The following is a 20,098-nucleotide window of genomic DNA, read 5'->3' on the forward strand; positions in this document are numbered from 1 at the left end:
CGCTTACGTCGACCCGTCCGGCCTCCATTACGTGACTTTTTCTAATGGTTTTATTAGAGCGCGCGAACAGGACCGTACGGGTCATATGATAAAAAGGTTATTATTTTTAAATCATAAAGTTGTGTAGTTTAAAGTATGTTATTCCTAGTAGTAGTCAGAAAGACCCGGTTTTTGTTTTGTTTTGTTTTGTTTTTGTTTTTGTTTTGTTTTGTTTTTGTTTTTGTTTTGTTTTTGTTTTGTTTTTGTTTTGTTTTGTTTTGTTTTGTTTTGTTTTGTTTTGTTTTGTTTTGTTTTGTTTCGTTTTGTTTTTTTTTTGTTTTTTTTTGTTTCGTTTTGTTTTGTTTTTGTTTTGTTTTGTTTTGTTTTTGTTTTGTTTTGTTTTGTTTTGTTTTTTTTTTTTTTTTTTTTTTTTGTTTTGTTGTTTTTTTTCTTCTCCCTATTGTTATCTCATTATAAGATTGTTGTATTAATTTTAGTTCGTATTTATTGTGTATTTATTGTATTTATTTTCTAATTTCCGCTTTTGCTATTTATTATTTATATTGTAAAATAGACGTAAGCCCCCTTGTTAAGTCTCGTTGCTTTTGGGGCAAATGTTATGATAAATATGTTTAAATAAAATTTAAAAAAAAAAAAAGCCCCTCACCCCACCCCCCTCATAAATCGTGAGATAGCAACTCTTCAGTCCCAAAGGGTGTTGCTACACAGGGCTGGCAACATTCAATGCACATCTGTCTGTCATAATCTGAACTCAAACCTCTTGTGTGGTGGTGGGGGGTATTTTTGATAGAATTTCAAGTGTTTTAGTTGTTTCCTATTTAGAACTGGTCACCCTGTGTTGTTGCCCTATGACAGGGGCGACAAAAATTAATCGCTAAAATAAATCAGAAAATGATCTTAATAAATTAACTTTCAGCAGAAAAACATAGAACTTTGGATAACAAATCCTTTCATAAAGAAAAAGTAATAAAAATATTTCTAGAATAAATTGCCTTTTTTCGTTGTTGACCCGGAAGTCCTTTTTTCATACGAAGTATAGGTTGCTATCAATGACGTCACTTCCTGTACTAGCTTCTTTTTTAATGGCTTGTAGAATCCTGGAGGTTGTTTTGATTGTTTTCTGGTTTCATGTCGTAGAAAGAGTCAAATAGTTTGAGGACTTCTTTTGACATGTTTTGACATAACATACGCTAGTTGCCCCTCAGTCCTGAGTCAACTCCATAACGTCACGTGATAGAGCAAGCAAAGACGTCACACTTTTAGGTGTGTCTTTTGAAAAACCTTTATACTTCATGTATCTAATTTTTATTTTTATTTTCCCACTTGTTTCTACGATGAGTCGCAATATGACAGATTACACGAAGTATGTATCTACTTTCTGAGCAAACATGTTGAGTCGAGTCGAGAAGTTTATATCGAGGAAAATATCACAGTATTTGTGAATTGTGTGGCTTTGAACATGGCTTAAAATACATTCAGGTAAGTTGTGAATGTTTAAGGATAGGAATAGGAACATATCTAATATATTGTAGACGAGAGAAGATCTTGTCTGATGTTGTATTTTGTTTCAATTTTCTTCAAATAGTCATGCATAAAATTTAATTCCGATCTTCCAAGATCGCTTAAAATTCTTTACATCCTTACATAATGATTTGAAATACAGCTATATTAATAAGATAATTGATAGATGGAAAATGTAAGCAAAAGGAATTGGAATAGTAACATGTACAAATGTCGGAGCAACTTCAGAATACCCGGCCAAGCACCTTATTTTAGTAATTGGAAACGACGCAATAAGAATAGAAGAACAATCTGAACAATAGGGGATTAATGTATGCATATTTTTTAATGAAAAAACGTTATCATATGCCAGAGCAACGAGTTTTATCCTACGCTCTGACGCAGACTACAAGTCTAGAAATATCATTTTCCTCAAGCTTTTGCCACTGTCCATGCGAAGAGAATTGGCAGACATCTTTGAGCGTTTATATCCCTTCCAAACGTACAAGGAGAGCAAATATGGGACCACTTTATAACTTTTTTATATTTAAGACTGAGACCTTTGCTTCATCTTACTTCAATCGTGTGGTTCCCTTATGGAATGATCTGCCGGCTGAGCTCAGGCAAGCTCTCTCTGCACCGTCCTTCAAGCGCTTACTTGTTAGTCATTATGATGACAAATGTTTGTCTTCCTTTGAGACCACTAATACCTGTTCTTGGGTGACGAAATGCCGTTGCTCCAACTGTAGGGCTAAGCCATTTTTTCCATTTCTTGATTTTAGTTGCAGACTATCCTATAGGTGGAATGTCACCTTTTATTTTGCGATATTGGGGAGCAAATTATTGAACTGTTAATCATGAATTTGTGTGACGTTGAAAGCACGGTCGATTTGCTGTTTACCGAGGTTCTCTTCTCAAAGATAAAATAAGCCATCTTTTTCGTACTCTAATTATGTCAAACACAACATTTATTTATTGCTGGAAGCATTCATGAAGGTCCCGAACGATTTAGTAACATTTTGCGGGGAAGACAATGTTCTTTCATGAGTGTTTTTAGCGCTGTTATGTGTTCAGACTTTGCCAAACTGCAATCGAACACTGGACTGCCGCCACCGCCCATATACACTGAGGCAAACGAAACAAAACAGTCGGCCATTGACGCACGTAATATATCACACCGATTACCCACTGAGACAAAACATAATCATTACCTATTTGTGACAAATGCTGATCTACCTATTGTGGTAGAGCTCAGAGAGCTCAGTGAGGCACAAATCAAAACAAATAACAACCATCACGCGTGACGAGTCTGAAAAGGAGGCTCCACACTTCACTTGCATTATACAACAGCTAGTTTATGGCTTTCATCATAATTCCAAGAACTCTGAATCATCTCCGCAAACAATTTATGCAGAACTATCTATCTATTGAGGTAAGATTCGTCCTTATTCTATGACCTAAAAATAAGATTTCATGATATTTGAAAATGAATTAATGTGAAATTTCGATACTAATTTGAATTACTGTTCAAATTACTGGTTCATTTCCCTCGAAAATTTATAGAGCGGTTTTGTGACATTATAAAGTATATTTTGGAGGCACGGAAAGGATTGAACAGCATTTTTGAAAATTTTAGAGTAGTGTCTGCTAGCGAATTTTGGACAATTTTATTCTCGCTTACTTCAGTCGCAAAACTAGTGCGTCAATTTAGGACTGTTCGTTCAGTGGGTCTTATCATGAATTTGTGTGACGTTAAAGCACGGTCGATTTGCTGTTTACCGAGGTTCTCTTCTAAAAGATAAAATAAGCCATCTTTTTCGTGCTCTAATTATGTCAAACACAAACTTATTTATTGCTGGAAGCATTCATCAAGGTCATGAACGATTTAGTAACATTTTGCGGGGAAGACAATGTTCTTTCATGAGTTTTTTTAGCGCTGTTATGCGCTCAGACTTTGCCAATCGAACACTGGACTGCCGCCACCGCCCATATACACTGAGGCAAACGAAACAAAACAGTCGGCCATTGACGCACGTAATGTATCACACCGATTACCCACTGAGACAAAACATAATCATTACCTATTTGTGACAAATGCTTATCTACCTATTGTGGTAGAGCTCAGAGAGCTCAGTGAGGCACAAATCAAAACAAATAACAACCATCACGCGTGACGAGTCTGAAAAGGAGGCTCCACACTTCACTTGCATTATACAACAGCTAGTTTATGGCTTTCATCATAATTCCAAGAACTCTGAATCATCTACGCAAACAATTTATGCAGAACTATCTATCTATTGAGGTAAGATTCGTCCTTATTCTATGACCTAAAAATAAGATTTCATGATATTTGAGAATGAATTAATGTGAAATTTCGATACTAATTTGAATTACTGTTCAAATTACTGGTTCATTTCCCTCGAAAATTTATAGAGCGGTTTTGTGACATTATAAAGTATATTTTGGAGGCACGGAAAGGATTGAACAGCATTTTTGAAAATTTTAGAGTAGTGTCTGCTAGCGAATTTTGAACAATTTTATTCTCGCTTACTTCAGTCGCAAAACTAGTGCGTCAATTTAACTTATCTTTTTATTTTTCGTACTTTAATAATGCTAGATTCTAACGGTTTATTTTATTCTAAGATTTTCTAAATGTTTAGCCTTTTACGGCCGAATTGAAAATCAAACAGTGCTATTTTTAGTTTGAATTTGGAGGGGGTAGCCGGCGGATGATCGTTTATTAGTGCGAGTCATTAGGTGAGCAGCAAGACTAATTGGGATCTTTGTGTGCTATATGCCAGAAAGGATCTCGATTTGTGGTTGTCGATATGATTTTTGGAGTGTGCAGGATGTTCGTTCAGTGGGTCTTATCATGAATTTGTGTGACGTTGAAACTGAGCACGGTCGATTTGCTGTTTACCGAGGTTCTCTTCTAAAAGATAAAATAAGCCATCTTTTTCGTACTCTAATTATGTCAAACACGACATTTATTTATTGCTGGAAGGATTCATCAAGGTCCCGAACGATTAAGTAACATTTTACAGGGAAGACAATGTTCTTTCATGAGTTTTTTTAGCGCTGTTATGTGTTCAGACTTTGCCTGAATCTGCAATCGAACACTGGACTGCCGCCACCGCCCATATACACTGAGGCAAAGGAAGCAAAACAAAACGAAACAAAACAGTCGGCCATTGACGCACGTAATATATCACACCGATTACCCACTGAAACAAAACATAGTCATTACCTATTTGTGACAAATGCTGATCTACCTATTGTGGTAGAGCTCAGAGAGCTCAGTGAGGCACAAATCAAAACAAATGACAACCATCACGCGTGACGAGTCTGAAAAGGAGGCTCCACACTTCACTTGCATTATACAACAGCTAGTTTATGGCTTTCATCATAATTCCAAGAACTCTGAATCATCTACGCAAACAATTTATGCAGAACTATCTATCTATTGAGGTAAGATTCGTCCTTATTCTATGACCTAAAAATAAGATTTCATGATATTTGAGAATGAATTAATGTGAAATTTCGATACTAATTTGAATTACTGTTCAAATTACTGGTTCATTTCCCTCGAAAATTTATAGAGCGGTTTTGTGACATTATAAAGTATATTTTGGAGGCACGGAAAGGATTGAACAGCATTTTTGAAAATTTTAGAGTAGTGTCTGCTAGCGAATTTTGAACAATTTTATTCTCGCTTACTTCAGTCGCAAAACTAGTGCGTCAATTTAACTTATCTTTTTATTTTTCGTACTTTAATAATGCTAGATTCTAACGGTTTATTTTATTCTAAGATTTTCTAAATGTTTAGCCTTTTACGGCCGAATTGAAAATCAAACAGTGCTATTTTTAGTTTGAATTTGGAGGGGGTAGCCGGCGGATGATCGTTTATTAGTGCGAGTCATTAGGTGAGCAGCAAGACTAATTGGGATCTTTGTGTGCTATATGCCAGAAAGGATCTCGATTTGTGGTTGTCGATATGATTTTTGGAGTGTGCAGGATGTTCGTTCAGTGGGTCTTATCATGAATTTGTGTGACGTTGAAACTGAGCACGGTCGATTTGCTGTTTACCGAGGTTCTCTTCTAAAAGATAAAATAAGCCATCTTTTTCGTACTCTAATTATGTCAAACACGACATTTATTTATTGCTGGAAGGATTCATCAAGGTCCCGAACGATTAAGTAACATTTTACAGGGAAGACAATGTTCTTTCATGAGTTTTTTTAGCGCTGTTATGTGTTCAGACTTTGCCTGAATCTGCAATCGAACACTGGACTGCCGCCACCGCCCATATACACTGAGGCAAACGAAACAAAACAGTCGGCCATTGACGCACGTAATATATCACACCGATTACCCACTGAGACAAAACATAATCATTACCTATTTGTGACAAATGCTTATCTACCTATTGTGGTAGAGCTCAGAGAGCTCAGTGAGGCACAAATCAAAACAAATAACAACCATCACGCGTGACGAGTCTGAAAAGGAGGCTCCACACTTCACTTGCATTATACAACAGCTAGTTTATGGCTTTCATCATAATTCCAAGAACTCTGAATCATCTACGCAAACAATTTATGCAGAACTATCTATTGAGTCAGAAATTTCGCTTCGCCAAAAAGTTAAGATTCGTCCCTATTCTATTGACCTAAAAATAAGATTTCATGGTATTTGAGAATGAATTAATGTGAAATTTCAATACTAATTTGAATTACTGATTGATTTCCCACGAAAATTTGCAGTGATTTGTGATATTGTAAAGCATATTTGTATATGTTTTCCAAAATTTGAAACAGTTTAACTAAATCTTTCATGTTGTACTTTAATAATGCTAGATTCTAACAGTGTATTTTATTTTAAGATTTTCAAAGTGTTTAGCCTATTACGGCCGAAAATCAAACAGTGCTATTTTTAGTTTTAGGCTTTTTCCCCTCATCAGGTTTTTTTTTTCTGAAATTTTCAGAATATTATCATCTAGTACAAATGCAGCCTGTGCATAAATGTAATTGGGAAATCAAGGGCAGAAAAAAAGTTATGACTCTGCTTTATAATTCGACCCAAAATTTAAAAAATCGCACTGTAGAAACTTTACCATTGAATGGATTGCTTTGACTGAAGTTTTCACGTCTCGTTTTCCAAGTATTGCGGATAAACCTTTCGAAAATCAACATCAACTTTTAAAAACTTGATAAATAAAGAATGATTTACTAATGAAATATGAGATTTTCGCTATTTTCTTCAAAACGACTAAAGACTAAAGTTTTTTCTTTAAACTTCCTACATCAATGGCCCAGAACTTCATCTAGATTGTAGTGAAATTTCTACAACTTGTCCTATCCAAACTTCGGAGAAAACGTTTTTTAAAGTGAAGTATCATATCGCTTCAAAAACAATGGGATATAATTTCTGAAATATTTAGGCTCAAATATTTAAGTGAATTCGAAATGTTATTTTTGAGTCGGGTTTGAGTAGATATGAAATGAGAGTTCTGCAACATGAGGAGCGAGGAGCCGGCGGAGCCAGGCTACCCCCCACAATTTTTACTGACTGCCACAATTAATTCAGGAACGAAAGAGAGAAGACCTCGTTTTTAAAATTCTTGTTGAATCACTTATTAGGAATAAAAGTAGTATACAAATAGGAATTCTGCATCACGGGCCCCGTCGGGCTGCCCTGGGCCCGTAGGGGAGGGGGCGTTCTACAACATCGAGGCTCGAGTTCCCTTCTGAGCAAAAGGGGGTTATTTTTAGGGGGTACTTTTCATCCTCCCTCGGATTCGGCCGGATGACGTCATGGTTTATTTTGATCATCGTTCGTCTGTATTTTATAGTCACGAAGTAGTTCACTATCGACATAATGAAAAAAAATTCCCTCATTATGTTTAATTTGCGTCACAGTTCCATTTGTTATTCCTAATTTATTCTATGTCTTCAGATTGATGGTAAGTGCGGTTTTTTTTGTTCACTTGATCTTTTGGTCTGCGTGATTCAGTTGGATTCGCCTCACTGCAACTGTCGCTGCAATATACGCATGCAATTAATGAATAAACGTCATGCATCATGAGAAATTTCATTATATTATATTTATTTCGATCTCGTATTTGTAAGAAATGTTTGACGGTATTTTAGTTATACTCAAAATTTTCTAAGTCGCCCAAAATCGTAAATTACGGCCTCGATTCTGCAGTTTGCGGTTTCTCTGCTCGGGTAGAAGATCATATAGACAATGACTATCATCAGACGTGAATTTGTTAAACTTGCTTTATTGTTCATCATTAAATGTTCCAGTTATCAATCAACTGATTACATCTATTGAAATTCATTACCAGCCTTCAATGAAGGGCTATCTGATTGCTCTTGGTTTTCCATCATCAGCACATATTTCTATAGAACTAACAGTTGCTCTTCAGCTCAAGTAAAGTCACCACACTAGACCTAGCTGAAATAAAGTTTAGTAAAAGTAACTGTGTAAGAAATTTAGAAATCATAAAAGCATTAATTATCATTACTTTTGTACTTCCTTGCTTAGTGATGGCCTCGGCAAGCTGGTGCAAAGAAACAGATGAAAAGATCAACTACACCAAGCTTTGTAGGTTACTAGTCGATGGAGGCACACAAGCACTTTGTTCTGTATTTGATGGGAAATATCTACCATCTCCATTGAAAGACTTCTTGAATACTAGAAGAACACTACAAAAGCTGAAGAAACTAAAAGGGAAAGTACTGAATATTGACCAATGGGACAAACTGTATCCACCAAATGGGAGCGACCCTCAATCTAAAGACTTTGATATCACTTTACTGTTTGTTCTTCTAAGAAATATTTGTGGACTTACAGAACCAGCAACTGGATGGGATGCCTTACCACCTGTAGCAGACAACTCACTAGAGGCTAACCTTGCCAGGATAAAGTACTACAGAAACAATACAATAGCACACAAACCAAGCACTGAAATAAATGATGATGACTTTAAACAAAACTGGCAAGATATCTCATCTGCTCTCCTATCACTGGGACTGAGTCAAGATGATATAGATGATTTGAAGTCTGCTCCTTTGGGAGAGAAAGACTACATCCAGTTACTCTACGATTGGTATATATCAAATAAGGATGTCAAAACACAGCTAGAGGATCTGAAGTCAGACACAGCAGACCTCAGGTCAGACACAGCAGACCTCAAATCAGTCACAGTAGACCTCAAGTCAGACACAGCAGACCTCAAGTCAGACACAGCAGACCTCAAGTCAGACACAGCAGACCTCAAGTCAGACACAGCAGACCTCAAGTCAGTCACAGCAGACCTCAAGTCAGACACAGCAGACCTCAAGTCAGACACAGCAGACCTCAAGTCAGACACAGCAGACCTCAAGTCAGACACAGCAGACCTCAAGTCAGACACAGCAGACCTCAAGTCAGTCACAGCAGACCTCAAGTCAGACACAGCAGACCTCAAGTTAGACACAGCAGACCTCAAGTCAGACACAGCAGACCTCAAGTCAGACACAGCAGACCTCAAGTCAGTCACAGCAGACCTCAAGTCAGACACAGCAGACCTCAAGTCAGACACAGCAGACCTCAAGTCAGACACAGCAGACCTCAAGTCAGACACAGCAAATATTAAGGACAAAGTAGATGACGTCTGGAATGTGTGTATCGAAGCACGACAAATCAATCAACAGATCCAACAGCTGGCTATTTCCGACTTTAGACCAGAAATAAATACAAAATGTAAGGTTTTCCACCCAAACACTCGCCAGTGGATTCTAGATCAAGTCAAATCCCATGTTGACAGTGACCAACCAGACTCGTGTATAATGCTAATCACCGCTGGTCCAGGTATGGGCAAATCAACTCTTGCTGCTAAGATTTGTCAGACATACGAGGATCTTGGATGTCTTGCAGCATGTCACTTCTTTCAGTTCAGTAACGCTACAAGAAACAATCCAAGGTTGATGTTGCAGTCTATAGCAAGGCAGATGTGTGACACTGTTCCTGGTTATCGAGATGCCTTAGTAAGCAAATTGCGAACAGATTTGGGTAAGAAGGTTTCCGAGATGAACTGCAAAGAGCTGTTAACCATTTTGCTGGAGGAACCATTGTGTGAAGTGGAACAAAAAGACTCTCACTTGGTCGTTGTTATAGATGCTCTAGACGAGTGTTCGCATGATCCAAAAGATGAACTACTGAAGGCACTAAAGGAAAAACTTTCATGCTTCCCTTCATGGCTTCGGTTTATTCTAACCAGTAGACCATCAACAAATACCTCTGCACTTGATTCAACTGTTGCTGTAAAAATAAGACCAGAAGATGAATCTAATATCAAAGATCTTAAAACATTTTTGAGCTTCGAGCTTAAAGCCCTCAATCCGCAATGCGACAATGACGATAATGCAGATCTTGTAAAGAACCTAGTGGAAATGACAGAAGGTTTGTTTTTAGTTGCTTTCTTTGTCATCGACTATATGAAAAGAGAAAATGTTGCATCACTGGCACCAGAGAAAGTTTTGCAGCTGTTTCCTAAGGGGATCTCATCAGTTTATGAGAATTATTTCTCTCGTCTTAAAGAAGTATTATTACCTTTCATATCAGACAAGGAAGGGTTCTACAAGATGCTTGAAGCTGTTGTGGCAACCAGAAACCCTTTGCCAAAGAACATGTTTTACAATATTCTTTGTCTCAAGAGCGAGCGTGAAGTCCCACGCGAAGAGAAAATGAAAAGAAAAGATGCGTTGAACTCACTCCATTGGTTGTTTCCTGTTGAGGGGGATCACGTGACACCATTTCACAAATCAGTATTTGATTGGTTGATCCTTCAAGAAGATAAAGAACATAACTTCAGTGTTCTTGTAGAAGACGGGGAAGAAGTACTTGCCAGTCAGTGTAATGATGTCCTGAGTGACATACGAAACGGAAAAAAAGATCTGGACAAACGATTGTATCTCACAGACAGCGAGAAGTATGCTCTAAACTTTCTTTGCCACCTTGTAGATAAACGCTCATCAGTCATCAAAGGAGATAAGTATGGGTTCTTTTCTAACATTTACCTCTTGACTGCATTAACGACTGATCATAAAAAAGAAAAACGCTTTGTTGATTCCATTAGTGGCTGTGATATCATATCTAGTTCTTTACTGGAAATAATTAAAGATTTGACATTTGGTTTTCGCATGAACAATATAACTCTCGAAGATCATCCTAACTTTTTTCGTGACATTTCATATGGTTGTAACCTTGGATTCGTTCTTCAAGCTGCACATGCGAAGGAAGTGATTGTCGAAATAACGCCAAAACCACTTTTTCCTTATTTTGACGAGGACAGTTTATTGCAGACTCCATTATTAGAAACGACAGGATCGAATGCCTTACGACTTGATCCAATGACCCTATTTTACCTACAATATCTACTCAGATGTAAGGATGGGTTTATAGCTGTTCTACCCATTTCTTGTTCAAATTCACTGTCAACTGAAGTATATACGTTTCAACTTGATGGACGCTCTATCACGTCGAAATCCTTTCTTGGCAAAAAGCTCATAACCACCTCTCCGAACATCAACTTCATCGTTGTTGCCCAAGAAAACGGGAACAAGATTGAGATATTAGATGCAACAACACTTGAAGTGACCAGTCAATACGAGTCTCCTCATGATAAAATACAAACATGTTACGTGTTTGGAGATGATCAGGCATGCTTCGTAGTCATCAAGGGTTGTTGTGGCAACAAGGTCTACGTCATTGAAGGACTAACGGGACACGTACATAACACCATTACAGTGAGTGAAGATAGTACTGTAATGGACGTTAGCTGCAAAGGCCATATTGTGGTGTCAAGAACATGGATATGCAATGGGCCAAGAAGAGGTAATCTTTTTACAATTAGAGATGGTGAAGTAGAGCGGATGAATTGGATTGATCATGAGGGGATTACATACACCAATCAAGAACTGCTCCTGTATCACTATGCCAGGGCAGAGGGGCTCAATTCCATCTACCCATTTACACTAGTAGAAAAGATGAGTGAACCTCCGTTTCACCAATCTCCCCGTGAAAGTAATGTAGAAGACGTAATTCATTCTGAGGATGGTCACCTTCTTGCATACCATCATAAAAATTCCATATTTATAGTGAACACGTCAGATGGCTCTTTGCTTAAAAAATGGGCAAGTGACGTATTCTCGCTAGAGTGTCCTAACTTTTTGTTCCTATCACGGTCATATCTCGTGATCACTGATTTAAATTTCATGTCCGTGATAAACGTCCAAACAGATAGGGTTGAGCACAGAATCTATCTTCCATATCCTGCTTTCCCCGCAAATAGTAAACAATACCTTCTGTTACCAGAAGAAGATGGCAAGTCCTTCAACTTGATCAGCAATCATTTTCATGAAGTGTCAAGACTTGTGTTTCATAATTTAAACCTTCGAGGTCTTCAATAAAGACACACGTCTTCGATCCAATTTTAGTTGAGAACATACTCGACAAGTTTGCACGTGACTACATACTCAATCTTAAGAAAATGTCACTGACCATAAGGAGAAATTGGCACACATAACTGCTTACTACTGGTCTGTTTCGCATGTATTGACCCTTTAGCCTCGCTTACATGACTTGAAAAAGAAAATAGCTGTTGACTGCGGGCTCAACAAAATTTCCATATAACTGAAGTGAACATGAAAAATCATGTCCCACAAGCTCAACAAATATGATGGAATATCTCAGATTTTAAAACTCTGATCGCGGAAAATTCATCATAACTGAATCGTTTCTGTTTTTACTGGCCTTTAAAGAAAAACAGAGAATTGCCTCGTAATCCTTGTTGTTCTTTTTAAAGAGATACGGTGTAGTTGTTTCTGGGACAGGATTTTTATTTCACTGAGAGAACTGCTGCAACGTGATTGGTTCATCGTTGTTGCCCAAGAAAACGGGAACAAGATTGAGATATTAGACGCAACAACACTTGAAGTGATCAGTCAATACGAGTCTCCCCATGATGCAATACAAACATGTCACGTGTTTGGAGACCATCAGGGTTGCTTCGTTGTTATCAAGGGTTGTCATGACAACAAGATCTACGTCATTGAAGGACTAACGGGACACGTACATAATACCATTTCAGTGAATGAAGATAGTACTGCAATAGACGTTAGCTGCGAAGGCCATATTGTGGTGACAAGAACATGGAAACGCAATGGGCCAGAAAATGTAAAATCTTTATCAATAAAGATGGTGAAGTAGAGCTGATGGAATGGAGGATTATTAATGATATTGAGAACTCATTTCCTTATATGGTCGGTTTAATTCACCATTTAAAGCGAACTTTATCTACATCTACCGAGAAATGCTCCTATATCACTTTGACTGGGCAAAGCAGCCCATTCCCGTGTACCCACTAGCAAAAAGGATGTGCAGTTGTCCCTATCTCGATCTGCCCAGTATCAATATAGACGACGCGGTTCATGTCTCTGAAGATGGACACCTTCTTGCATAACATTATAACGATTCTATATTCATAGTCAGCACGTCAGATGGCTCTTGATGTACGGAGGCTATCATTTCTTAATATTTTGTTCGTATCAAGGTCATATCTCGTGATCACACGACTCGTGACTGGTCAGAGTGTCATGTACGTCATAAATCTCCAAACAGATGAGATTGAGCACAGAATCTATCTTCCTTATCCTGTTTTCCCAAATAGAAAACAATACCTTCTGTTACCAGAAGAAGATGGCAAGTCCTTCAACTTGATCAGCAATTATCGCAAAGGTCCATTTTATGAAGTGTCAAGACTTGTGTTCCATAATTTAAACCTTCAAGGTTCAACAAATTTGACAAGTTTACGCGTGACTACAAACGTAATCTTAACAAAATGTCACTGACCATAGGAAGAAGCTGACAGTCATGTTACTGACCATAAGAAGAAACTGACAGCCATGTTACTGACCATAAGGAGAAGCTGACAGCCATGTTACTGACCATAAGAAGAAGCTGACAGCCATGTTACTGACCATAAGAAGAAGCTGACAGCCATGTTACTGCTGACAGCCATGTTACTGACCATAAGAAGAAGCTGACAGCCATGTTACTGACCATAAGAAGAAGCTGACAGCCATGTTACTGCTTTTGCATTTAGTTAACCTTTAGCCTTGCTCACACGACTTGAAAAAGGAAATAACTGTTGACTGCGGGCTCAACAAAAAGTCCATATAACTGAAGCGAACATGATGTGTTATCAATAAGACTTATGTCATCGTTTTTTGACGATATGGCGAAGCCTTAATTAATGTGAGCTATATAGTGCCTTCAAAGCGTATTTAATTGAGTTATTCTCTAAGAGGTCACAAATTCATAGATACGACACTAGAAATAGACAGTCTCCATCTTTCTAACGGTGTCGGACAGTTTTAGAGCAACAATCGTCTTTCTATCGCGGCACGTACATCTGGAATTTTTTTTCTGATGAGCATCGTAACTGTCCTTCTGTATCTTCCTTTAAGCGTAATCTTCAATCAGCGTTGTTGCGCAACTGGCTAAGTAATTATTTTTAATGCCTTGCAGATTTTTTTCTTTTTTCTTTTATTAATTATTTATAATTGTAGTATAGTATCTTATAGTAGTTCGTCCTTATTATTATTGGTAGGCATTAGATATTCGATAACAGTGGAAGTTCATTATCTTTCTATTTCAATTTTATTGTAATTTTTGATACTCTTTTTATAGTTTTATAGTTGTGAAGATCCCCTCAGGGAACCTAATAACGTCTCCTGTATTGTATTGAATTGTATCATACCTGGAAGATATACACCTATTTCAATAAACGCGTTGTCATCGCCAAAGGCAATAGGCGATAGGTCATTCCGACATGGAAATGGTTTCGTTGAATACAAAGAACATTGAATCAGTCTCAACACTAAGGTCCACGTTCTTGACGAGAATAAGAAGCAGAAACACAAATCATTCCAGCTATTCTTGGATTTTGGAATGACCTATCTCCTTTCGCCTGTCACCTATCTCCTTTCGCTTATTGCCTTTGGTGATGAAAACGTTTATTGAAATAGGTGTATAACGTATGTGTATTAGATACGGATTGATCCAATAGTAAGACCTTTCCCGAATGCATGCGCATGATGAATGACCACGAAACAATGGTTCCATGTCGAGGTTGGACTTGGTAAAATACAGTGAATGAATAAACACATGAAGTCTAACCTCGACTTGGAGCCATTGTTTCGTGGTTACTCCAGCGAATTCACGAAAGGTCTATTAGCATTGCCTCAGACTTCTTATGATTGCTAATAAGACTGTTTCACTTTAGCCAAATGTCAATACGATAAGGTCTTGATTAACTTTCTCTTCGGCTATATTAATGTCTTCCGAGCAAGAATATATCTCGGTATCATCAGCATGCTGCATTACATAATTGTTTTTACAGGCATCGGAAATCCCATTATTTTGTATATGAAATAGAGTCGGACCAAGGACCGACCCTTGAGGGACTCTATGGGTGATCTTCATCTGTTGAGAACATTTCTGGCCAACATGCTTTTAAATTGGCGGGAAGACATCGCACAGTTATTTCATTTTACCTAGAAACTTGATTGTACTAAATGGAAAGCTAAAAATCAGTGGCTCAAAAACGATGAAGAGATAACGCTGACATTACTATATCCTATACTGTACACCCTTAGCCTTATCCTAGATTAAAATTATGGACAATGCTTGAAGTTTTATTTTAAAATGTTGAAAAAAGTTATATATAGAATCGCCGTTCTTGAAGTTTAAAATACTCGTATCTTCATTTACTCTGTCCGTATTTTCATACTAGTTCATAATTTCAGTACTAATTTAAAAGCGCTTAAGTAAATGGTTCATACGAAATAAGGACGCCAAACTAGAAACAAAGTCAATAAAGCTCGCTAAAAGCCATCTTTAGGATAAGAAAAGTGCTCTTATAGAATAGAGCTACTGGCATTGTCAACGATAGATCAACATTCCAAGTCAACTTTACAGATTAGAAAACTAAAATTCTATGACATTGAATGTAATTAATGAAAGATGTCAAGTTTATATAAATATTACATCAAATATTCTCGTTTTTAGATAAAAATGTGTGATCATAAATTATAAATCAGGCAGGCATTGGACTGTAAATGGAGTATATGTAGAACGACAGGACTATTGTTTTTGCAGTTGGAGTCGTGGGTTGAACTAACACTACACCTTCGGAAATCTTCGACTTTTTTTTCTATTTTTGCTAATAGTTCATAAGGAACTTTTGTATGATTTTTTTTCCGCTTAAAGAACTAGAATTAAAGTTCAGAACTATTCTAAAAAGTTGAGAACAGCAAAAATATTAAAGGTGAATATATCGTACTTTGGAAATACAAAGAGGAATCTCAAACGACAAGAAAAGAAGATGAATAATTCGACTTCATCTGATAACCATAGTTATTTCTACTCTGAAAGTGAGGTTAGCAAAGTGCTTAAAATTACAGCTTATTCTGTAATGTTGTTCCTGTCGTTTATTGGGAATTTCGTAATGATTGCCATAATTTACAAGAACGCCAACCAGCGAATGCGAACAGCAAGTAATTGTTTCATTCTAAACATGGTGATCTCGAATCTTCTCTTTACTGTATGGAACGTTCCATTTTCGCTCAAAGCACTTGTGAACGACCACGAATGGAAAATTAGTGGAAACTTTGGATCATTCTTGTGTAAATTTTGCGTTTTTTCCTGGTTCTTCTCGGAGCTTGTTTCAACTGGAAGCTTATCAGGGATAGCAGTGGACCGCTTTGTTCTCGTTTACTGGCCGACCAAAAACCTTGTTACTAAAAAGATTTCAGCTTTAGCGATAGCTCTAAGTTGGGTTATAGCCACTGCTTTTAGCTCTCCATTATTTTTGTACACGAACGTCTTTCAATACAAGGACAAACTCTATTGTTTCATGAACTTAGGAAGTGAAGGTGTTTTTGAAGCGTTTACTACAGTTACATTTACGCTGTTTATCGCTACTCCTCTATTAACTGTTACTGTGCTTTATTTTGCAATAATTATCAAACTATTAGGTCAAAAACCAGTAGGTGAAAATATAAACAACCAACGCTCGGAAAGAAAGCGAAAAGAAAACTATCGTATTTGTCTTATGCTTTTGACGATAGTTTTTCTCTTCGCACTGTGTGTACTTCCATATTGGACGATTTATCTTTATTGTTTCATAAATCGGCTTGGTAAATCTTCTAGTGTCTGTGATGGGAGATATTTTGAAATTACTTTTTTATTGACGTTTGTAAACGCTGCTGCAAATCCATATATTTATATATTTTGTAGTCAATCTTTTTTTAATGGTGCGAAGAACTTATTTTTTACGGTTCCTATACACCCGGAGTTGACTTCTGTTAGTCATCAAACCCGAAGGACAAATCGCCGTGTGTCTGAAAGAACTGACTTGTAATGTGCTCCAGCTATTGAAATAAAAACTTTAACTTAACTCATTAATTATTTACATCATGTTAGATGTTAGTTCCAGAAGGGTTACCGGTTATTCCCCGGGTTCTTTGATTTATCTTCCTCCGTAAAAATCAACATATTATATATTTCCAATTCATACGATTTATAATACGTCTTTCGACTTTGAGATTGATGGGAATTAATGAAACTCACTTTAATTTACTTTTATCCTAATTGACAACAATTGTCATCGTTTTAGTGCGATTAAGTTATGATTTGTTGACAATAATATTTGGCTTTCGTGAATTTATGCGATTCAAAATTATTAAAAAGATTATAGATAATATTATAGTTATTGTACTTAAGAAATGGAGAACTTCAAGAGGAGGGAAAAGACTCGAAAGAAAGACAACACGTTCACTTTCAGGTAAGCTGTGCAAAGGCTTGTCATATCAATCGCTTAAATGACTCCAGAAAACTCGAAGAAATACTGAGTAAAAAGGGAATGTTTTTCCCTACAAAAATAAAGGAAAAGCTTGGAGAAATAATAGTAAAATTCAAAAAAACTTTTTATTAAAATAAAATTTTCTTCATTTTGAAAAAAAATCCGAGCACTGTTTTACTAAAAATATATAATTTCTTCTAATTTTCTCCTTTAATATACTTCAGACTGGACAGTAATCATAGTTCATTGTTTGAACAGGCCCCGGAACAACAACTATGTGTAGGTAAATATTTATTTTTATTCTGAACGTGAAATTTAATATACTACGAAGTGATTATGTGAAGGAAGGATCAAAGATTTACCTTACACTTGCAACTTTCCAACGGGATTAATGAACGCTTTGCTTTTAACTAACCCACTCTCTTGTCTTTTGATTGTTTCTTTCGTTTCCTTACCCACCTTGTTCCCATTGGTTGCTTTTGTCTTGTTGTCGGTATATAAACACTCCTTTCTATCGCCTTTTTTCTCTTTTACTCCGACGAAGGAGTAGCGTCCGAAACGTCAGTAAGTTTTTTCATCTTTTCACGATGTATAATTTACCCTTTTATCATTACTGTTTAGTTAGAAACACCGACGTAGCTCACACTAGTTTTTAGCTAGTTATCTCTTCTTAATGACAGCTTATGACAAATCGAAGACAAGAAAACGGAGCGGAAGGTTTTGTTTTTTTAGTGGATATTAATGAAGAGCGCTTTTCAATTAGTAATATACATTCCAAGTACTAACAATACATACGAGTATACCTATTTAGATATGGGATGTGTGAAAAATGGAGAGCTGGCCACATGAGTGCACAGCGGTGTACTGGCGAGTAAACAGTTCCGCTACGCGTCGCGTGGGAGGGGGGGTGGGTGAATGGGCGGGTGGGTGGGAAGTCGAACTATCTCAAAGGCGTCGTAGATGAGAGTGACACAAAAGGGAGTGTTTAAGCTAATATATACAGAGCATGATGGGATATCTATTGTTATGTAGATACTCGCTTTTATTTCAAGTACTTAGAACAGCAATGAAAATCAGTAGAGAATTTATCACGGCTGCTTATTTTACTATGAGTATCAAAGACATCAGTGTCATCATTCGATCGTCTTAATTATCTGCTCTCATCTTTTATAATTACTGAATAATGATTTTCATTATCTAGTGGATTCTATTGGGAGAGAATTCCTGTATAACAGGTTTTCGTAAGCCCGGTATATGAACAAAAAATTGAAGTCGCCTACCGCGTAATCACCAACCTCCTGAAACGCTTTTAAATAAAATTATTTGAAAAACGACAAATCCATAATATCCAATCCCATATTTAACTATTTAACTTGCTTTGGGACATTTTTGTATAGGAGAATTCCCATATAACAGGTTTCTGTAAGCCCGGTATAGAAAACAAATTTATAACAGCCTCCCGCGCAATCACCAACCTCCTGAAACGGTTAAAAAATATATATAGTTAAAAAATAAAATTTCTTTGAGAAAAAACGACAAATCCATAATATCCAATATATCCAATATATCCCTGCCTATAAAACTGTTTAATTTTTTCTGCATATTTTCTTAAATGAACATGATACAAAGAATATTTGTGAGAAAAAGAGAAATTTGGGATCGTATTAGTGTGTCTAGGATTTGGCAGACAGGCAGGCAGGTAGGCAGGCCAACTATTGGTCTAATACTGTTTAAAAAACATTATTATAATTTAATATACAACGTTGAGTGCTATAGCTAGTGATTAAGATAACACGTTAGGGCTTTCTTTCCATTACATTTCAGATTAACAATTAATAGTTCTGGTAAACTCACCCAAAGCAATAAATTATGGAACAAGATGGTTATAATTATCTCCTGTGTCATACAATATTGGAAGACTTCGCTTATATTATTTTTACACAATTTGAGAAGTTGACGTGTGATGGCAGATGTGTTACAGCTGAATAAAAAAAAACCGTAAACATTATTGAAAAATATCTAAAAATGCAAAAAAGCCTTATGGTAGTATGGTTTTATATAATATATCTCTAAATCATGGATTAACCAATCCATACAACGGTTCATCCATCCATCCATCCATCCATCCATCATCCATCCATCCATCCATCCATCATCCATCCATCCATCCGTCCGTCCGTCCGTCCGTCCGTCCGTCCATCCATCTTTCATTATTGTCATTATTGTTATTCATTATGTTAGTCATTATTTTCGATTCATCCATCCATTCATTCCAGTTCATCTATCTATCCATCCAGTTTCTTTCTTTCTTTCTTCCTTTCTCTTTCCTTCTCTCGGCCCTCCCTACCAAGAATGTTTCTGCTAAATGATTATCAAATTTCTAACATTTCTATTGCTCTTCCCAGTCATAATTTTTTAGTAGGTTGTTTTCACTTTTCCGACGAAGGACTGACGCCCGAAACGTCAGTTTCACAAAGCTTCTTACGGTGATTCAATTTATCCACAAGTTCCGACTGTTTTATTCAGAAACACTGACGCAGTCCAAATTAGTATTCTACTAGTCATCACCACTTGTCTTCCCAACAGCTTAGAAATAATATCTTTAGCACTACAGCTATTGCTATTATACTTTTCAAATAACCATTCTCCTAATTACAGATCTGTCACCTTGATCACATATATCTTTGT

General features: G+C 36.8%; 1 protein-coding gene across 5 annotated transcripts in view; it reads left to right on the forward strand.

The window, feature by feature from the left end:
• LOC116289738 (uncharacterized) overlaps positions 1-20,098 on the forward strand; it is a 147,410-nt gene that overhangs the window by 45,576 nt on the left and 81,736 nt on the right. Inside the window, exons 1-2 of one of the 5 annotated variants that reach the window (XM_089038418.1) lie at positions 1,347-1,479; positions 8,047-17,009. The exons of 1 other annotated variant lie outside the window; for it this stretch is intronic. In XM_089038418.1, coding sequence (XP_088894544.1) covers positions 8,049-11,954 — 3,906 coding nt within the window. In that variant the 5' untranslated portion in view covers positions 1,347-1,479; positions 8,047-8,048 and the 3' untranslated portion in view covers positions 11,955-17,009. Of the gene's footprint in view, positions 1-1,346; positions 1,480-2,858; positions 2,933-4,304; positions 4,969-8,046; positions 17,010-20,098 lie in introns of those variants that run through there. 3 more of the 5 variants (XM_089038420.1, XM_089038417.1, XM_089038419.1) reach the window with 3 other exon arrangements.

The sequence above is a fragment of the Actinia tenebrosa genome, unplaced genomic scaffold (assembly GCF_029948245.1).
Source record: "Actinia tenebrosa isolate PJP-AT-01 unplaced genomic scaffold, QUT_ActTen_1.0 PGA_scaffold5__44_contigs__length_20552954, whole genome shotgun sequence".
NCBI lineage: Eukaryota > Metazoa > Cnidaria > Anthozoa > Actiniaria > Actiniidae > Actinia > Actinia tenebrosa.